Source organism: Limulus polyphemus, unplaced genomic scaffold (assembly GCF_000517525.1).
Source record: "Limulus polyphemus unplaced genomic scaffold, Limulus_polyphemus-2.1.2 Scaffold4341, whole genome shotgun sequence".
Classification (NCBI taxonomy): Eukaryota; Metazoa; Arthropoda; class Merostomata; order Xiphosura; family Limulidae; genus Limulus; species Limulus polyphemus.
The window spans coordinates 30,501-51,855 of record NW_013669951.1 but is presented as its reverse complement, the minus strand read 5'-3'; the positions used below and the strand labels follow the sequence as shown (position 1 = coordinate 51,855).

General features: G+C 35.3%; 1 protein-coding gene across 1 annotated transcript in view; it reads right to left on the bottom strand.

Moving 5' to 3' along the window:
• The window catches only part of LOC106470991 (Down syndrome cell adhesion molecule-like protein 1 homolog), a 65,108-nt gene that overhangs the window by 19,468 nt on the left and 24,285 nt on the right, over positions 1-21,355 (bottom strand). The window contains exons 4-8 of the mRNA XM_022399629.1: positions 19,765-20,034; positions 18,333-18,740; positions 17,483-17,644; positions 3,330-3,611; positions 442-561 (exon numbers count right to left, since the gene is read on the bottom strand). Of these exons, the coding sequence (XP_022255337.1) occupies positions 442-561; positions 3,330-3,611; positions 17,483-17,644; positions 18,333-18,740; positions 19,765-20,034 (1,242 nt within the window). The remainder of the gene's footprint in view (positions 1-441; positions 562-3,329; positions 3,612-17,482; positions 17,645-18,332; positions 18,741-19,764; positions 20,035-21,355) is intronic.

Below are 21,355 nucleotides of genomic sequence, written 5' to 3'. Positions count from 1 at the left end.
GTCATTTATACTTGTTGCATGGTTATACTACCTAATGGTTGTCATTTATACTTGTTGCATGGTTATACTACCTAATGGTTGTCATTTATACTTGTTACATGGTTATTCTACCTAATGGTTGTCATTTATACTTGTTGCATGGTTATACTGAATAATAGTTATCATTTATACTTGTTGCATGGTTATACTAACTAATAGTTATCATTTATACTTGTTGCATGGTTATACTACCTAATAGTTGTCATTTATACTTGTTGCATGGTTATACTACCTAATAGTTGTCAGTTATACTTGTTGCATGGTTATACTACCTAATAATTGTCAGTTATACTTGTTGCATTGTTATACTAACTAATAATAATCTTTAATACTAGGTATAATTAAATGATATTTCCAGTAGCACTTGCATTGTTTCGGTATTTGACTGAAAGTGGTGAATACCTGAAGCTTTCTTCCATGTGACAATTGGTTGTGGTGAGCCTTCTGCTGAACAGTCAATGGTAACCATGGCTCCTAGAACAACTGATGTGTTTACTGGTTCCACCTTCCACCGCGGTGGCGCTGTTTAAAATATAAACAAACAATGATATTAGTTTAAATTCACCCGGAAATACGAAGCATTTATTAAACTCGACTTTTATTATTTTCACGAAACCCTTATTTTTTATAAATAAACAAATATCGTTTATTTACTAATTGAAGACTGTGCTGGAAAAAAAAAAGTCATCACTAATTAATACATGGTGACCCAAAAGTCGCTGGCCATTGTAACTTTGAGGATATCAACATTGTTTTTTCTTTTGTAGCTTTTTTAAAAATAATAGTGAGCACGAGGAGGGTGATCTGGATCGAAAGACTTCAGTGTTGTATCGATTTTGAGCACGTCTCCTGAAAGTGTATAGACATTTTAACATGGCGGATATATCAGAAACGACATGATCTTGTTTATAATGATATTTTTGGGACACGGAAAATTACACTCACAGATAATGTCGTGCACGTGGAGACGATAGTTTGTGGCAAGTTTCAACTTCGTGGCTTCCGAAAAGCTAGAGATGGAAACTTGTGTGGTGAAAAGCAACGAGTCTTCTCTCAACGTATTCACGTGCATTGTTTCACTCGTGGTCTCACTTACAGTAGAATATTAACTGGTAAAGTTCTTACATCGGAGATTAAGTACGAATTGCTTACGAATTTCGAAATTCATTCTGGTCAACATTGACCAACACAAAGGAGGAGGAGCACAGAAAATGTTTATGTTTTGTGTAAATCAAACGCATTTCAGAGAACTAAGAACTGAACAAGAAACCATAGTTTATGGCCATATGTCTCCAACTGGCATTTATTGGGTCATTCAGGTGAAGTAGTGTACCCAGAAATAATATTAAAACAGGATTATGGTGTCCAGGCTTCTGCTGTTACTAGGCAACCCCCATGCTCCTTCCAACACCACAAAAGCAGTATACACACGATGCAGCTGACTGAGACTGATAGATGTAGTATATACAATAAATAAAAATACTGTAGGCCCATTCTTATCTTGAGTAGATTACGTGATGCTGATCAGGATTGAGACTGATAGATGTAGTGTACACAGTAAATAACAATACTGTAGGCCCATTCTTATCTTGAGTAGATTACGTGATGCTGATTAGGAATGAGACTGATAGATGTAGTATACACAATAATAACAGTACTATAGATTCACTCTGGTTCTGAGCAGATTATTAGAGCTGGGTTTTGTTTGAAACGGGTATCGTATGATGCAGGAGGAACACGTAATAATATTGTGCCTTTCCATTATAAATCGTCATAATTAAATAAATTGTGATGTAAGTATCCCTGTAATTCATAGTGGCTAAAATGAGGTATGATGACGTAAGTGTTCTTATTTTTCTGAGTCACAATAAGGTATGTAATAATATGATGATGATCAATCTCCTGTCCTAAAACCTAACCCCCTCTATCACCATGATATGTCATCGATTAACACATAACTCAGAATTAACTAATAAAGAACAACATTTCTGATTAAGACATAGGTTTGCAGCTTTAATGTCCTTTCTCTTGGGAATTATGACTTGAGACAAATATAACATGACTCGGTATAGGTATGATGTGACTTGGTATAGATATAACATTACTTGATATAAATATAACATATCTTGGTATACCTAGAACGTGATTTGATATAGATATAACGTGACCTTTTATAAGCATAACGTGACTTGGTATAAGTATAACATGACTATGTGTAGGTATAAGTTGTCGTGACAGATATAACACTACTTGATAGAGACATAACATGACTTGGTATAGATATAACGTGACATTGTATATGTAGAACGTAGCTTAGTAAAGACACAAATCGATTTATAAGCTGAAATACCACGTTAAAATATAAGGTTTTCTTAACCCACAAATTTTTCAACTCTTGTTTTTTTAACTGGAATTACAACACTGGCATTTGATGTAATTCCAACCAGGCCAGGGGTAAGGTCCGAAACGACGTTCTGCCTCTTGATGATTCAAGACAGTAGCGTTCCTGGTTTTCTGATTGGATTACGCTGTGATCTACGATGCTGCAGGGTCACAAAAGGTCAACTCTTTTAAAATCCCAATTTAACCAGTCATTGCACCTAAAGAATAGATCTTTAAGAAAGCTGAAAAGTTTGTGGGTTAATATAAAACCTTATATTTGAACGTGTTACTTCAGTGTGTAAGTATATTTTTACTTTAATAAATACATATCATCAATGCATTTATTAAAATACACAACCAATTCTAACATGGATCATTTTAGGCTATAGTTAACACCCATTTTTTATACACCTTATAAAAAAAATTAGTGTCCCTATAGCACAGTGGATAGCGCGTTGGATTTCTAATCCAAAGGTATCGGGTTCGTTCCCTGGCAGGGATGCCATTGACTAGTCCCAAGTCCAGGATGAGAAAGGGGGAGGGTTGGGCGCGGGGCTAGCAACCCCGCCCCGTAAAAACCAACTTGCTAAAATATTACTGCAACAAGAACTTCCGTCGGAGAGGTGTTGTTGGGGCCCTATGCTCCAATGGGAGTCTACAGGGATTATTATTATTACAATAATAAATCTAGAGTCAATGAGTTTATTTTGCTATTGAACTTATTAATGCTCAGAAGTAATTTGTTTTCGATAAAACTCCACTTACTCTAACTTCTGAAGTGACACTTAATTTTATACAGATAGCTCTAAATGTTTTAAAACCTGATCCTGAAGCCATCTTGCAAGTGGTGCAAGTAATATTATAATTAATACCGAAAGTCCCTTTTGTAAACAGGTTTTAAGACTTACTATCAACACGTAAAATAGCGCTGTGACCAGCTGTCCCTCCATAATTGGACACGACACAAGTGTAGTTCCCGCCATGTTCAGGTTTAACATTATTCAAGGCTAAAATCGTAAACCTCTCGTGTTTCTGTACTGTAACTCCGAGATCGACCGGCAGACGGCGGTTATTTTTCAGCCACTTCATAACAAAAGGCTGGTCGCCTTGAATGACGGAGCAGGTGAGGACTATTGTAGAGCCTTCTTTAACACGTGCTGGTAGATCAAATGGAGTGATTTTGGGTGGAGCTGGAAGAAAGAATGAAAAATAATATAAAGTAAAACCAACACAGGAAAAACAATTTGGGAACTTAAAGAAAAAAAAATTAACACCATTAACCTTTAGAAAACTTGTAATACATATATACGAGTATATCGTTTATCACAGGTTTGTATTTGCTGTTTTTAACGCAATCCTGCCCCCCAGTGGCACAGCGTTATGTCTGCGGACTTACAACGCTAGAAACCGGGTTTCGATACCCGTGGTGGGCAGAGCACAGATAGCCCTTGTGTAGCTTTGTACATAATTAAAAACAAACAAACGCAATCCTTCCTTTTGATTTTAATATTTGCTTAATTGTTTAAATATTGATTTTCCAAACATACTGTTTTGTTCATTAAAATACCCCTTTTATTTAGCGTTTTCAATTTCGTTGTTTGTTTGGGCTTGTTTTATTCATTAATATATGCATAACTACTAGGATACGCTTGGCTCAGCGTGCTGAACTGCAAATTGGGAAGTCCAAGTCTTGAGCCCACGATATTCGGGTAAGAGCAGCTTTGTTGGTATTGCTGGTTGTCCTTCTCTGGTTAGCAAGTTAAACATGAACAACTGCTTTTCTTGAACCTGGTGGTCTCAGATATAGCCGTTTGGACTGAGAATACCAGGTATTCATCCTCTTTAATTCGCTGAAAATACCAGGTACTCTTCCTCTTCAATTCACTTTAGATATTAATATCAGGACTAAATATCATTTCTTAATTAAAACTGGAATTTCTTTTTGCTATTGGAGTTCATCAAGTATGTTGACGGTTTAAGAAGAATATTGATGTAAACTTATAAAAGAAACTCAGAGAAAGTATCAAACAAACGTTTATTTGTTTATTAAAAATAAATAACATTTATTGTCTGAACATAGTGTTATCGCAGTTATTCGACTATACATTTACTGAAAGTACTTAAGATCCACTGCTCACACGCTACAATTACAGTTTTCTTATTGATATTATAACAATTTTCTAGAATCTTCTTGCAAACCACATAAATTACTCTTAATTAAGAGGATTTGTTGATGTTCCTTTTACAACTAAGTGCAATTAGAACTGATAATGCATTAAAAGAAGTTTTACCCCTTTTAACAGAAAACTCTGTAACAATGGTGAATAATAATGGTCACCGGTGGCTCAACTGTAAGTCTGGGGGCCTAAAACGCTAAAAATCGAGTTTAAATACCAGCGGTGGAAAGAGCACATGTAGTCTATTGTGTAGCTTTGTGCTTTACAACAAACAAACAAACGAATAATAATGGCGAGAATCTTTATACTGTCCAGTTATAGGTGGCGTCCTCTTGTCTTTGTAGAAAGTCAGCTCAATTATACATATGATGAAATTGTAATTGGTTCATAAAATGTTATAGAAAAGGAAACTTGTAAAGCTATCACGTGGTTGTCAGAATTAAAAAAAATATTATTATTATTTTTGCCAATTGTCAGAATAAAAGGCTTTTACTTATATTTCTTAATAGTAAAAATATATACCGAGTTGTTTTTCGGCTTAGGATTTTTCTACGGTAGGTGTCTGCGACTTGTTAGCGATAAATTCAACGATAAATAACACGCACTTCACTTGTTTTCAAAATAATATATACATGTATATTCAGAACAAGTTAACATATGTACAATAAATTCTTCAACACTATAGATATTATGAACATATCATAAATACTATATATGTAGTTCTCTTCTTCTTGTCAAATAACCACTTAGGCCTATTCAATTACTTTACAAATTCAGTTGACAAGCCGAACTATCTTCTCTATATCTATCGCACTAGTACTTCTGTGATTCATTTACAATTGTGGCGCGAGTTACCCTAATCGTTTGGTCTTCTTTCTTCTGAATATCCTCTGTTCCTTTTGTCAAAGTGCACTCAGGCTATTTCAATTACTTTATAACCACGCTTTGACGGAATAAATTATTTTTCTTATCTCCGTTTCTACTGTTACTCTAACATAATAAACGTTAGGCCTATATCAATCGTCAGGCCTATCACTTCTACGGTAGTTAGCTTCACGCCGAGCCTTTCCTTTTGTAACTTTACTTCGTTCTGTATTATCTGTCTGCTGCTTCCAGTTAGTCTCACACTGTTTTTATCGTTATCACCTAATTGTCTGTCTTCCTTCTATATTATCGACGTCAATGTATTGCGCATGACATTCGATAGTCTCAACATCAATGAATTTTTAACAAATCTTCCTACAATCGTCTGCTTTTAACTCTTATTATAACAAAATCTAAACAATAATAAACTATTCACTCACAAAAATATATCAATCACTAATATCTAAACTAAACAGTCTTTTATATCATGACAGTGGGCGAGGAAATGTATTATTAAATGGACAACAACTAAAAGACAAGAAACAGTAAGGAAACCGAACGACATTTTTAGAAGTTTCTAGAAAACAATTGAGACAAAAAAACTAGGCCTATCGATAAATTTCTTCCAAGTAAGCTATACCTTTTCCTTGATGATTTTGTTTTGAGTCGGAATAGCGATGGTGAGAAGTATGAGCCTCATAGCTTTAGCTGAATACGAGAAATTATCGATCGCTACCTCATGACTTGTTACAATAGAAACATTTTGTTCATCCCATCTTGGTGTTCAAGAAGAATAAGAAAAAGGAAGCCTCATCATCTAAGCTTCTGTACTTAAAGAAACAAGTGAGTATAATGAACAGTTTACTACTCTAAGACTAACAGGTGAAGACTGACATTCTAATTCTTTACGTAGAAAAAGAGCTTTTTTTAAGGAATACACTCACTTCATAGATTATTGATCAATGTAGGGTTAGTTCACTTTGAATTAAGAGTATAAAAGAACATGGTGATCTGGGGCTTAAAGTGAATCCATCGAAAGACAAGAGAATAATCAGAGATGGAGATTGAAACACGAAAGTCCAACACTCTTACCTTCACAAAGAAAGCTTTATTTGTTTGTTGTTAAGCACAAAGTTCCACAATGGGTTATTTGTGCTGTGCCCACCCGGGTACCAAAACCAAGTTTTTTTAGCGTCATAAGCCTTCAGACGTACCACTGAGACACTGGTAGAGCCACAAAAAAATAAAATAAAAAAAAATATATAAAAAAATAGAAGCCAGTTCAGGTATAGAATGTATTTGCTAAACGCATTCTATGCTTAACTTTTTCTACATTCTAGCACAAAATTGATCTATAGGAAAATAATCTGGTTTACGTCACAATCAAAACTAGTGGAATATATATGGCAAAGTGTATCTGTTCTCACAGGGACGGCTACGAATCACAGTACTAAAAATAAACTGAGTTAGGGAACTCGATAACACTGACCGAAGTAATGTACTTTGCCAAACTAAAATAAAAAAATAGTTTAAATTATAAATAACATTTGTTTGCTGTATGAATTTGTTTGTTGAGATTCGCCCAGAGCTAATCGAGGGCTATTTGGGCTAGCCGTCCCTAATTTAGAAGTGATATAATAACTAGTTAACACCACAAACCGCCTTATTTTGGGCTACTCTAATCGATTGTGGGATTGATCATCACATTGTAACGTCCCCACGGCCTTAAATGGCAAGCATGATCTGTTATGGGATTTGAACCCCTCAACACGCAGATCGCAAGTTACCAGACCCTAGCCACCAGATCTTCTAATGTGAAACCAAAATTCCAGTCACTGTCAGCTTTCATTTGTATCTTTAATAAACAGCCAAAAACCATTTTGAACTTGGAGACGAAACAACAAGGAACATTTTTAAAATTATAATAAATAATGAAAAAAAACCGTTTTATATTTACACAATAAAAACTTTTTTGAAGCCGTATGGCTTCTACTTTAAAATAAAAATATCATAAGTAATAAGTTGTTGTGCACGATAAGCCATTTTCCATACTTTGGTTTGCGCTAGCCGTCCCTAATTTAACAGTGAAAGACTAGAGGGAAGACAGTTAGTCATCACCACCTACTGCTAACTCTTGGGCTACTCTTTTACCAACGAATAGTGGGATTGGCCGTCACTTTATAACACCCCCACGGTTGAAACGGCGAGCATGTTTGGTGTGACGGGGATTCGAACCAGCGACCCTCTGATTGCAAGTCGAGCGCACTAACCACTTGGCCATGCTGGGTCCCAAATTCTTCTATTTCTAAGTTCACTAAAGCATTTTAGAAAATAAGCATTTCTGAACTAGACGAAGCTCGCTCAGGAATAACTCGCGCTTGTCCCTCCAAAGAAAACAGGCTTAACCCACACAAGAAACTACGTGGAATTTAATTAATTAAAAAAAAACTGAAGATTTGATGCCAATTATTCATACCCTTTGTTTCAATTCCCTAAAAACTTAGAAACGCCATTAATAATATATTTTGCATGAGGTTGTTTTGAATATGTTTTTAGTGCTGTAGAATCTTATTATTAAATCAATACTTAGATATATTTTTGTTTATAAAACGCATTGTTTTTTTTCCTTTGTGATTTTAATGTATCTAATCTCTGAACTAGAATAATCTTTATTTATTTTCACAGCTTTGTTGGTGAAAGATTGTAGTAATATCGAAATAAAATGAATGAAGGATGGATTTTTCTGGATGCTTTACTGGAGTAAATATACTTACAATAATGTCATAAATATAACAGCCCGGCATGGCCAGGTGGTTAGTGCACTTGACTCGCAATATGTGGGTGGTGGGTTCGAATCCCAGTCATACCAAATATGCTCGCCCTTTTAGCCGTGGTGGCGTTACAATGTGACTATTCGTTGGTAAAATAGTAGCCCAAGAGTTGGCGCTTGGTGGTGATGACTAGCTGCCTTCCCTCTAGTCTTTCACTGCTAAATTAGGGACGGCTAGCGCAGATAGCCCTCGTGTAGCCTAGCGCGAAATTCATAACAAACATCAATATATTGACGCGAAGTCTTCCATCACCTTTTACAGTCACATTATCTAATGGAAGTTAAGTTCAAACTTCTTCTGGATTAAAAAACAAACAAACTAAAGATTTAAGGATCATCATTAAAGTATCTGCGAATGCCATTATCTTAATTACAGTCATCAAATTGTTTGGAAAAAAAATAATTCCTTTTTTAGGCATGATAAAATTGTCTGGAAACAAAATTTAATCTTTTCTCTAACAGGCTTTAGGGGAGTAAAATGGACTTATCACTTTTACGAAAAAAACAATGTGGATGCATTTTGATGTGAGGGACTAAGTTGCCTATGGATGACACTCAGATTTCAAACAATTAATATCAGAACGTCACAAACTTGGATTCATTCAGGATGTAAGCCATTTCATCTTTTCTTTTGAAGAGCGTAAAAAACCTAGATGAAAAATTAAAGAAAACCGCCTTATGATATCTATGAATATCCGCTATACTTAAGTTCTTAGTCAACATATTAAGATCACTTGATTATTTTATAAGGCAAGGTCTTAGCATCATACACCTCGTGTTTTATTTTTCTTGTTACTAATGGCTTAAAAATGATTTAGCAAATGCAAAACTAAATTCATTTTAATCTCCTTCCATCTCATACGACCTGTATAATTACGTTGGAACGACAACCAATCAGTGGAATACATTTCAACGAAGAAAGAAGCACAGACAGAAAATGTATTCAGGAAATTGAATGAAAGATTGTGTGATCCGATTATGACGCAATGGAATCGGTATTAATTACATATGCGTTAATCAAAGGATGGACTGACTGTATTCAATGTAGCTATCTCATCTGTACACAGATTATATGTCAGAATGTTTTGAACTCAAGAAAATAAAGGAAATAGTAAATCCGTCTTTGATTAAAAAATAACAAACGTCAATACATAACCAGAAACACTACACCGTTCCCTCACTTAATATGTGGTCAGACTGCTCATTGATAATAAGAAAAACTTTCTAATTTTGTAAGAAATTATTGTTGGTTTGTTGTTAAGCACAAAGCTGCAAAATGAGTTGAATATGCTCTGCCCACCGCAGGTATTGAAGCCCGATTTTTAGCGTTATAAGACGTCAGACTTATCGCTGAAACACCGGGGGGAACGTTTTAGTAAGTCGTCCCAACTTTGCAGGATAGGTTGTTCTTGTAGTTGTTTTAGCATAAAGCTACACGATAAGTTATTTGCATTTTCTCCACAGCGGGGATTCGAACCCCGGATTTTAGCATTTTATGCAGAGTAGCATTAAACTTACATTGAATAGATGGACAGCTCGGAGAACCCCAGGATGGATTTAAGTATAACTAACCACGATTTTGAACTACTGGCCAGAAAAACGACAGCCAGTCAACAGAAACCGCCGCCTACACGGCTACAATTGACAGAATAACTGCAGTGGCTCATGCTTTTATAATCCATCCAGTACTGAAAATACGAAACGTTTTCGACAGCACATCCGATTAGAGTTCAAAACTATAATTCTGAAGGATCATGGTTCGGGTTAGGCTGTTACAAAATCGCGCTTTGCAAAGGCCAAATCCCATTATTGTCAGTACGAATATTCGGTAACCACTTGGAAGCCACGTTCATCTCAAGTTATAAGATTTTAAAACAGTTGCATACAACTGCAAAACATTTGTAATTCTTATTTCAAATTTATTTATTTTTCTATTATATTATGAAATTGTAACGCAAAAGTTTAAAAAATAAAGTGGCATGATATTTAGTGGTCCTAAAAGAACACAATAACAATAAACTCGTTAATAAAATAATTATTAAAACAAGACAAAAAATTTGAAGTCACAGTGATAATTTCAAATACGAAAATAAAGAAAATGCCCAACAAAATCCATCACCAACAATTGTTTGTTTGTTAGTTATCAAGCATAAAGCTACAGCCATCTGTGCTGTGACCAACACGGGTATCGAAACCCAGTTTTTAGTGTTATAAGTCGTCCGATTTGCCCATCAACAACAAAAAGTACAATAAATATAAATAAAATTATAGAAATATTATTAAAATTTCTTAATCATGGATTAAAATGCACGTATTATTAAGTAACAGGACCAAGAATATAATCTAAACTAGAGATTTACAGAAATAGTGAGAAATAATATCAAAATAAAAAGGCAAAAAAGATCAAGCAATAAAAATCAGAAAAATCACCTTTCGTGGGCAGCGGGTGGAAACAACACTTATAAGATGTTTGTTTTGTTTGTTTGTTTTTGAATTTCGCGCAAAGCTACACGAGGGCTATCTGCACTAGCCGTCCCTAATTTAGCAGTGTAAGACTAGAGGGAAGGCAGCTAGTCATCACCACCCCCCGCCAACTCTTAGGCTACTCTTTTACCAACGAATAGTGGGATTGACCGTCACATTATAACACCCCCACGGCTGAAATGGCGAGCATGTTTGGTGTGACGGGGATTCGAACCCGCGACCCTCAGATTGCGAGCCGAGCGCCCTAACCACCTGGCCATGCCGGGGCCCCTTATAAGATCTAAAAGATTTGTTGTTCGGAGACAACGCTTGTTTTAAAGGTTCATTATTACGAGACAACGATTATTTTAAAGGTTCATTGGGTAGAGACGATACAGATATAGTTTTAAATGTCTATGGTTTGATAAATGGTGGTTCTTGTGATGGAGTATGCAAAGTCAGCATAAAGAAATTCATTTATAGACTAAAGCATCTGCACTAACTATGTCATCAAAACATAGTCAACGATCAACCGTAGTAAACGATTCACCCAGCATAAACAAGGTCAATGATCACAGGTCACTCAAACTTGGTCTGTTAGAGGGGAAATAATCGTGAAATATAAAACAGGATGAGGTGACTTTTGTAAAATATTGGGTATCCTAAGACAGCCTTTCTATATTTTTTCATTATGTTTTAAGTTTGGAAAAATACAACAAACACAAATGATACATTACATAAATCACCGTTATTAGTCGAGAAGTACTAATAAAAATACAATATGAACTTGCTTTCATTTTTAAAGAACACAACCCATCTTATAAGTCTATCTATTACAAAGTTTACGTGATCCAGTGATAGCTTTTTAGTGGATATTGAAAGGATTTGATAACTTGATATCGTTGTTTTAACTGCCATCAGGAATAGGATTTAAATCCTATTAACTCCTCAAACTTAACGCTAAAATAGATATTTAATATCCAAAACCCGATAGACAAAAAGAACCGATAGATTAGGGAAAATACTCTAACACTTGAACTTTCTAATGGTCAGTTTGTTTGTTTGTTGGATTTCGCGCAAAGCTATTCGAGGTCTGTCTGCACTGATTGTCCTTAATTTAGAATTGATAGAATGGAGAGAAGGCAACTGGTAAACACCACCCATTACCATGGTAAACACCACTCATTACCATGGTAAACACCACCCATTACCATGGTAAACACCACCCATTACCAGCTCTTGGGCTACTCTAATCGAATAATAGGACTGACTGTCATACTATAGTAACCCCCGACTGAAAGGGCAAGCATGTTCGGTGAAAGGATTCGAACTCGCTCCCCTCAGATTGCGAGTCGATCGTACAAATCCACCAGACTATGCCAGGCTCCAGTCGTCAGAAGGTCCATGGTTCGATCTCTCGAAATGGCGACGAACACACACGCCACATTTTCAGCTGTAAGCAAGTTATAAAAGTAAGAGTCAAATCCATTATTCGGTTAAGAGCGTTCATTTCGGTTTTGGACGCTGTTGGCTGGTTTTTCGCCTTCTGGCCAACTGTTCATAGTTAGAAACGGCTATATGAAATCATTGGGGCTCCTTACTATGACCGTTTAGTCCACGAGTTGCACAGGATGTCATTGAGTTGAAAATACCACATCAACTTTCCAGTGGGGCACAATCAACTGTGCATTTCGTTTTCTTTCACGACACAAGTTACTGTGTAATGAAATTCACAAATTGTAAGATGTTGCACACTTTGAACTGTCAATTTCAGGTTTCCTCGTGCATTTCACGCGATTTGAATTCTTCTTCTTAACCTAGCTGTTTTACAACACGTCTTTCTTAATTTGTTTGCAGTTAATATGTTTTCACCATATCTACTTGGAGCAGTAAGAACATAAAGATTCCTAGAACTCACATAATCAATGCGTTGGAAGTTACAAGTAACAAATTTAGTTCTTATGTATATGAACTTAGGCCAGAAGCGTATTTTTGTCTTCGCTGATAATTGACATGTGATATTTATATATTGAAGCCCGAACTATAATAAGATCAGACAAAATTATTCTTTTGTTTTTCTACAATTCTAAGATAGTTTTTCACGGGTTAGAAATTCCTGGTGTCTCACAGTCAAGCTTAAAGGCATATACCGTTAAGATTCGAGGTTTGATTCCTACAGCGAGTGCAGCTTCCCGTTTAAACAAAATCAAACAAGCTAGCAGAATTTTTTTTGGTTCGTATTTCATGATATTTTCCACTTACCTACGAAAGATTTTAAACTTTATTCGTGGTTCGCGGTAAGTCTGAGGGCTTATAATGCTAAAAATCGAATTTCAATACCCGCAGTGGGCAGAACGCAAATAGTACCTTATGTACCTTTTAACTTAATAACAAAGGAAGAAATTGATGTTTATCAGCAATGAAACTTTTAAAAGTCCAGAAAATCTTAATTTTTCTGAATTTCTTGTTTATACCGCAAAAGACGTCTCTCATCAAATGAAAAACGAAAAAAAAAAAGATAGAACAGTAAAAGAAAATGAAAAGCTATAATGTTCGATTGATGCACGTGAAGACTTTCTGGTGTATGAAACAAACATCTAGTTTTACTTCTATTTTATGCCATGTTTTCAGAAAGTAATGTTCATCTGACAGAGATATTAAGTATCGTATTGGAGTTAAGCCTTTATTTGACAGTCACATACAATCTGAAGATCATTGGTCCGTAAACTAAACGCTCATCGATCTCTGAACAAATACATTAGAGGAGAGAGATTGATATTTGAATACCTATTGATTGGGGAATTATGCCTTATGCTACGAAATTATTAGACAAGAACTATAACTATATATACATAATCGGTAGATGGAGCGCAGATAGCCCATTCTGTATCTTCGTGCTCAAACAAACTAAACATATATGTATTAAAAGACGTTTTGAACTGATTGCAAAATTGCGTGTTAAACCTAAACGCACATTTCAATCATACTGATGGAAACAAAATAAACATTACAAATCTTTTTGAAAACTCTATTTAAATTTTAATCAATACTTTCTGATAAACAAATTTTTTTTTGACGAAATTGAAGTGTTTTTGACACATACTGTGATCTATAGATGGGGATTCGCTACTGAGTCAATTCGACTGAAACAGATACCTTGCTACTAAGATACATTTTGCGATTTTCACATTGAGGTTTGTACCATTTTTTCTGTCTTTTGTGTACAATTATTTGTGTTAAATAATATATTCTCTTAAAAGAAACTTGTTCTTATTTTTTAGCGCAAAGCTACACAATGAGCTATCCACCGGAAGGATGTAATCTCTACTTTTAGCATTATGAGCTTTGGAGCTTACCTCTGAGCTAAAGGAGGACACAGTTGTTTGTTTGTAATTAAGCACAAAGCTACACAATGAGCTATCTACCGGAAGGATGTAATCTCTACTTTTAGCATTATGAGCGTTGGAGCTTACCTCTGAGCTAAAGGAGGACACAGTTGTTTGTTTGTTTGTAATTAAGCACAAAGCTACACAATGAGCTATCTACCGGAAGGATGTAATCTCTACTTTTAGCATTATGAGCGTTCTGGAGCTTACCTCTGAGCTAAAGGAGGACACAGTTGTTTGTTTGTAATTAAGCACAAAGCTACACAATGAGCTATCTGTACTCTACCCACCACGGGTATCGAAACCCTGATTCTAGCGTTGTAAGTCCGCAGACATACCGCTGTGCTACTGGGGGGGGGGGAGAACATACTTTCAAGAAAGTAGTTCCTGTTTTAAACATTATTTAGTTCCTATTTTAAAAATTATTTGCCCGAGTATTTTTCCTGTGTAATACATCATGTTCTTCCTAAAATTTTAGAATTTGCAAATATATTTTTCACAACACTCAGTTTTAGATCCATTTTGTTTTGTTTTTTTGTTTCGGAGAATGTTTTAAATATATATTACCTAATCGGTTATCTAATGCACAACAAAAAAAGTGCATTTTAGATAGTGTTTTGTAGAATATTATTTTCTGGACAGTGAGTATAGGCTTCTTTTTAGTCGAAATAACACAACAGCTCGCGCTTTTACAACCAATCGATGAGTTGAAATTTTTTCTAGTTATATGAAAAGGGTGTAATACGAGTTTTTTACCGTCCATTCCCACTTGCTCACAGGTAAGCGCCTCCCAGTGGCACAGCAGTATGTCTGCGGATTTACAACGCTAGAATACAACGCACAGATAGCCCGTTATGTAGCTTTGTGCTTAACTTCAAACAAACAAACAAATAGAAGGAAGCTTGATAGCTTATTACGCCGGAATCCTGAGAGTGATTCCTGTAGTGAGTATACAAGAGATGACTGATCCACAAAAATTTAGTAGTCAGGTTAAATTACTTGCAAATAAAAAACATTAGAATTGGCTTAATACTAGTTTACGCGTTTTTTATTATTCTTTTTTTCTGGGGAGGAGGGGATGGGCGACCACGAACTTGTCGTCAACGTGCTTGACTCTGGATCTGTTACTCTGTGGTTCGCGTCCAGTTACTGCCAAAAACAAAAACTTCACACTTTCGGGCGGTTGGTGCGTTGTAAGGCTGACGGTGATATCCCACTATTCGACCGATAAGATTGGCGGTAGGTGGTGTTGACCAATTACCTTCCTGTCATAATATAAAAAACTGTTTAATTTAGATATAATTGATTAATTTAGTTTGTGAGTGAATGTTTCATTATTGTTTAGTTTTTGTTATAATAAGATTTAAATGCAGACGATTGTAAGAAGTTGTGTTTATAATCATTGATGTTGAGACTATCGAACGTCGCATGCAATACATTGACGTCGAGAACATAGAGATTTCTAGATGGCGGGCAGACGATTAGGTGATAAAGATATAAATAGTTTGAGACGAGCGGAAACAGCAGACAGACAATAGCAGAAGAGAGTAAAGTTACAGTCAAGGAAAAGTTCGGCGTGAAGTTAACTACCGTAGAAAAGATAGGTCTAACGATTAAGAAGCCCCCAGTGGCACAGTGGTATATCTGCGGACTTATACTGCTAGAAACTTGGTTTCGATACCCATGGTGGGCAGAGCACAGATAGCCCTTTTGTAGCTTTGTGCTTAATAACAAACAACAATAACATCAACGATTAACATAGGCCTAATATTTAATATGTTAGAGTAAGACTAATAATAGAAAAGGAGATAAGAAAAATAATTTATTCCGTCAAAGTATGGTTCTAAAGTAAATGAATCAGCCTAAGTGCTCTTTGACAAACGGAATAAAGGATATTCAGAAGAAAGAGGACCAAACGATTACGGTAACTCACGCCACAATTGTAAGTTAATCATACACACAGAATACTAGTGCGATAGAAATAGTGAAGATAGTTTGGCTTGTCAACTGAATTTGTAAGGTAATTGAATAGGCCTAAGTGGATATTTGACAAGAAGAAGAGAACTACATATATAGTATTTATGATATGTCCATAATATGTATAGGGTTGAAGAATTTATTGTACATACGATAACTTGTTCTGAATATATATATACTATTTTGAAAACATATCGTTCAATTTATCGCCAAAAAGTCACAGACACCGACTGTAGAAGAATCCTAAGCCCAACAGCAACACAATATATATATATATATATATATATATTTTAGAAGTATAAGTAAAAGCCTTTTATTTTGACAGTTGGCGAAAAATTATATTTTAAATTCCCTTTAGCCTAACATTCCAAAATTATGGACTACTACCACTGATGATCCCCATGTAGCTTCCGGCGGAACTCAACAAAAACAAGCTAAATACACCTCAAACCAAGACAAAATCAAATAAAAACAAACTCAAACAAAAACAGTTAACCCTTTGATCACCATTTCATCATTCACAACATTTTAAAACATTTTACACAAAAAATATATTTCATTTAACTTCAGCAAAGATTCCACGGGCAATAAAAATTGGGTACAAACTTTTAAATCTTAATAATAATAGAGTCCATAAATTGTTAGCATAAAACTAATGCTTAATACTACTGTGTATGTAAGATAGGTTAGGCTTAGCTGTACGCTAACACATTTTTTATAGATGATTTAATTAACTTTCATGCTGAGTAACGAAGTTGGCTCGGGAAAACTTCATTATGTATGATTCTCTATTAACCCGGTCAATATTTCATCACAAATAAATATAATTTGTATTAAGACTATTTTAAACCTTTGTTTATTAGAGTTTTTCTGAACATTTCCAAATGTCGTTATTGTTTTCATGCATTTCATTGAAAATGATGTTATTGTGTCCCTTCAGTTCATTCTTACATACGTGTGTGTTGTAAAGGAACGTTTGACTCATTCAGTGTGACCACTTTTCTAGGTTATATGATGGACTATGGAGCTGAGATTTCGTGGTTCGGGTCCCGTTACATGTAGCACAGACAGGTTTGGTATCGCTTTATGCGAAATCCAATAATCAAACTAATACGTGGCCACTTTTTATTTTGGATACAAAAAAGCATTGCTTTTTTTAAAGCTCGAAATAGCCCTATCAGTAAATTCAAATACATTTGAGAAAAAAATTATACTTTAAACTTAACATTACGATTTCAAATACAAATAAATTTTTTCTCATTATGGTTTTACTTTTATTTATGAAGTTTTTTTTGCAATCTAATTGCATAAAATACACACATAAAAACATAAGAGCCAAAAATCAGTTATTAGTTCTCACTTACTTATCACATTAACATTTACAGTTTGGTAGTCTGAAGCGCCCTCTAAGTTTCGTGCTGTGCATTTGTACTTTCCTTGGTCTGAATCTTTCGCCACCTGGTTGATAACTAAGGTACCATTGGGAAAGACCAGCTGTCTACTAGAAACGGGGAGTTGTAGTCCGCCTGAAAGATAAAATCTACTATAAACCGTGATGCTCTGTTATCCCAAGCTGACTTAAAGTTTTTTTTTGATAAAAATAAATCTCGGAAATTAAATAAATTATAAATATATATATATATATATATATATTATAGTAATTTTGATAAAGAGAAATGCTTTAAATATGCAACAGTTAACAATAAGTAAAGATTGATGGATAAATTGTAATAATTCCTTTGAAAACCCCTTTAAGGTCTATATAAAGTTGTATTATTGGTTTAAAGAACCTCAAGAGCGAATATGCGACAAATATATAGTTCTATCTATAGAAAAACACTGCATTTAATGGTTGTCCATGTGTATTCTTACAGCAGAAGAATACTTTTTTACATATTGTGTAAATATCGTTGGATATTTATAGTCATAGACTTAACTCACCATTGTTTAAGTTGATGGAGAACAGTGGATAGGGAAATCTATATACTGAAAACTATAACGTCTCACTTAAGCGTCGAGCTCGTTCAGATCTAATGGAGGTGTACGAAGATGTTCAACACGAAACGTTAATCGTGACTACACGTGCCTACAAAACTGTCTTGGAACACGAAATACTCAATAGTTAGAGAAAAAAAAATCGTTTTATTTAAGCCTATTAGAATAAATCTTTATTCCATTTGATTTAAAGTCTAATATAAAGCCATAAGAACTTACTTTTTTCCCAGGTTATACTGTGAATAGGATAACCGGATACTGGACAGTTTATGGTCAGTTGCTGCCCCTCCACTACCGAGACATTGACCATGGGACGAATAAACGGCGATCCGTATACGTCAAGTCTGTTGGAGTGGGTCACTGAGTCTACGGGGTTCGTCGCTGTACACTGATACACACCTCCATCTTGGGTTCGAAGGTTACTGATGTTTAGATAACTAAATACCATCCCATCATTTCTATAGATGTTATCGTTGTGGAAGCGCCCGAGCTTTGGAAGCGGCTGTGCGTCGACTTCCCACGTTACTTCCGGTGGTGGATGACCGGAAGCTGTACAAAGCATGGAAACCGAAGCTCCAGGATGGACCTTCCTGTCTGGAAATGTCTGGTGCAAAACTGGAGGAACATCTGTTAAAGTGTATTCAGTTTTTACTTTATTTTTGGGAAACACATTTTAACAGAGACATTATTACTTTTTAAACAATCAAGGTTCAAAATTACAGTTACGTGTTTTTCAGGAAGACTCCCCCAGTGGCTCATGTCTTATAACACTAAAAATCGGGTTTCGATACACGTTGTGGGCATAATACAAATAGTCCATTGCGTAGCCTTGTGCTTAACAATAAATAAACAAACAACATTTTGGAATATTTCTAGAAATCCTCTATCAGTGAGTGTTGTCATAATAAAAACGTAAAATTTACGATTAGAGGAAGTGTATAATCTGTGAGATTATTCGGGGCAGTAAAGTTATATACCTCTAATATAATATTATGGGTAAGATTAAGGTGGAAGTAACTGTATAACTTATGCACCGTACAACTCGCTCCTGTGTCAATAGAAAACAATAATGCTGAAAATGGTATTGGTAGGAAAATGTATTATATTGGATAGTATTAGAATGCATTCGGCGTTTTTCTCATGCCTGACTTTCCTTATTGTATATGTCAATACAGTCTTTAATGGACCAAGTTAACCCACAAGTTAACGTTCACAACCACTGGAGCCCATAATGCATCATATTGAGTTGATTTTAAGTTTCAGCCTGTTGAAACACCGAATGTACAGAACCTACTAAACCATTTTATGAAATCAATCGTCTTCCATGTACAGAACCTACTAAACCATTTTATGAAATCAATCGTCTTCCAGATAAAATATTTAGAACAATAATTACTGGGAGTTAACTGCAATATTGTATGTTTTTAAAGACCGTCTAACTAATAACGTTATGAACCCGCAAGTAAATATTTTCAAATAGCCGGTAGAGTCTTGACCTCTATCGGTAATTCTAGACTTAAAGAAGGAATACTAGTAGAGCTATTTAATCAGGGTCTTAATATTTCCGATTTAAGACACGCTCAACCAAGCAGTGAAGGAAACATAAACGCTCCAAGTTATACGAAATTACGTTCGTATTTCACCAACTCACCCCCAACTACAAGTTGAGCTGTAGCTTGATGGCTGTCTCCATGACTGTATACAAAACACTGGTACATCCCTTGGTCTCCTTTCTGCACAGAACTTATATGCAGCACATCTTTTCCTCGGAGAATAACTCTCTCATTTGTCACCAGGGGGCGAAAGTTCTTTGTCCAGACAATCGAGTCGATTGGATGTCCCGATATGCTACAAGTGAGTGTTACTACCCCACCACTCAGCACTACTAAAGAATGGGGCTCAATCCGAACTTGTAAAGGAACTGAAAATACAAAGCAGGAAATGAGAAACAATAATTCGTTTTACTTGTTTGTTTATTGTTGCTTTCATTAACAATATTGGTTATAACAGTTAGTGTAACGAAAGTAATTATTTTTTATTTCTATTACAACGATTGTTTCGCATTGTTAGCTTAGGATCTGTATTTAGGACTAACCTAAATCTCCTAAGCTTGCCGAGAGTCGTGAGATATTATTGGGATTACGGTCGAAAATGTCGTTAACAGCAAGGATACCCAACTGATTAAACAACTCATTCTAATCTTTATAAGTAGATATGTGAGTAAAGTATACATAACTAAATATACTGATGACCAAGTTGAATATTAATTTCGTTATAAGTACATAGCTTATTCTGATCGGAATTAATTATTATTACTTATTATTGACGAACAAATGTTAAGTAAATACTCCTGTCATGGTGAAGATGGTGTGTTCATAGGTGACGAGCATTAATTTGAAAGTCATGAAACATAAAAAAAAGGGCCCGGCATGGCCAGGTGGTTAGAACGCTCGACTCGCAGTCTGCGGGTCGCGGGTTCGAATCCCCGTCACACCAAACATGCTCGCCCTTTCAGCCGTGGGGGCGTTATAATGTGACGGTCAATCCCACTATTCGTTGGTAAAAGAGTAGCCCAAGAGTTGGCGGTGGGTGGTGATGACTAGCTGCCTTCCCTCTAGTCTTACACTGGTAAATTAGGGACTGCTAGCGCAGATAGCCCTCGTGTAGCTTTGCGCGAAATTTAAAAATAAACATAAAAATATAATTGCAATGCTTTTATTTTTCATTTGCTGAGTAACCAAATTGGACTACTTAAATATCGATCATTACTAGAAGTCTGATCATTATTAACACCATAAACTGATGTTAATTATTTGGAGAATTATTTTCGTATGAACGACTTTTTTGTACTAACAAAATCTCTGCTTTTACATTAACCTGTACATAGATAACTAATGTGTTTATAGTTCAACAATGTTACAGGGCAATAACATCGCTTCCTCTATAACAGAAAATACAATTCAAATTATTCAGGAAACGTTATTCGTGGTATAACTTTGAGTCATGCACGCTTAACGATAAATAAATATAATATTCCGAAAATTGTTTAATTTCTCGAAATCTAAGTTCAAGGGGGGCCCAGTTCACTCTACACTTTGATCAACGTGTTTTATTGGGTTGTACCAGTTTCGGAGCATTCCACTCCTTATCAGTAACCCTGAACAAAGAAATACTAAGTTTATTTATTATATCTGCCGCTATACAATGTAAAGAACTGAATAGTGGCCAATAACACTTTTGTC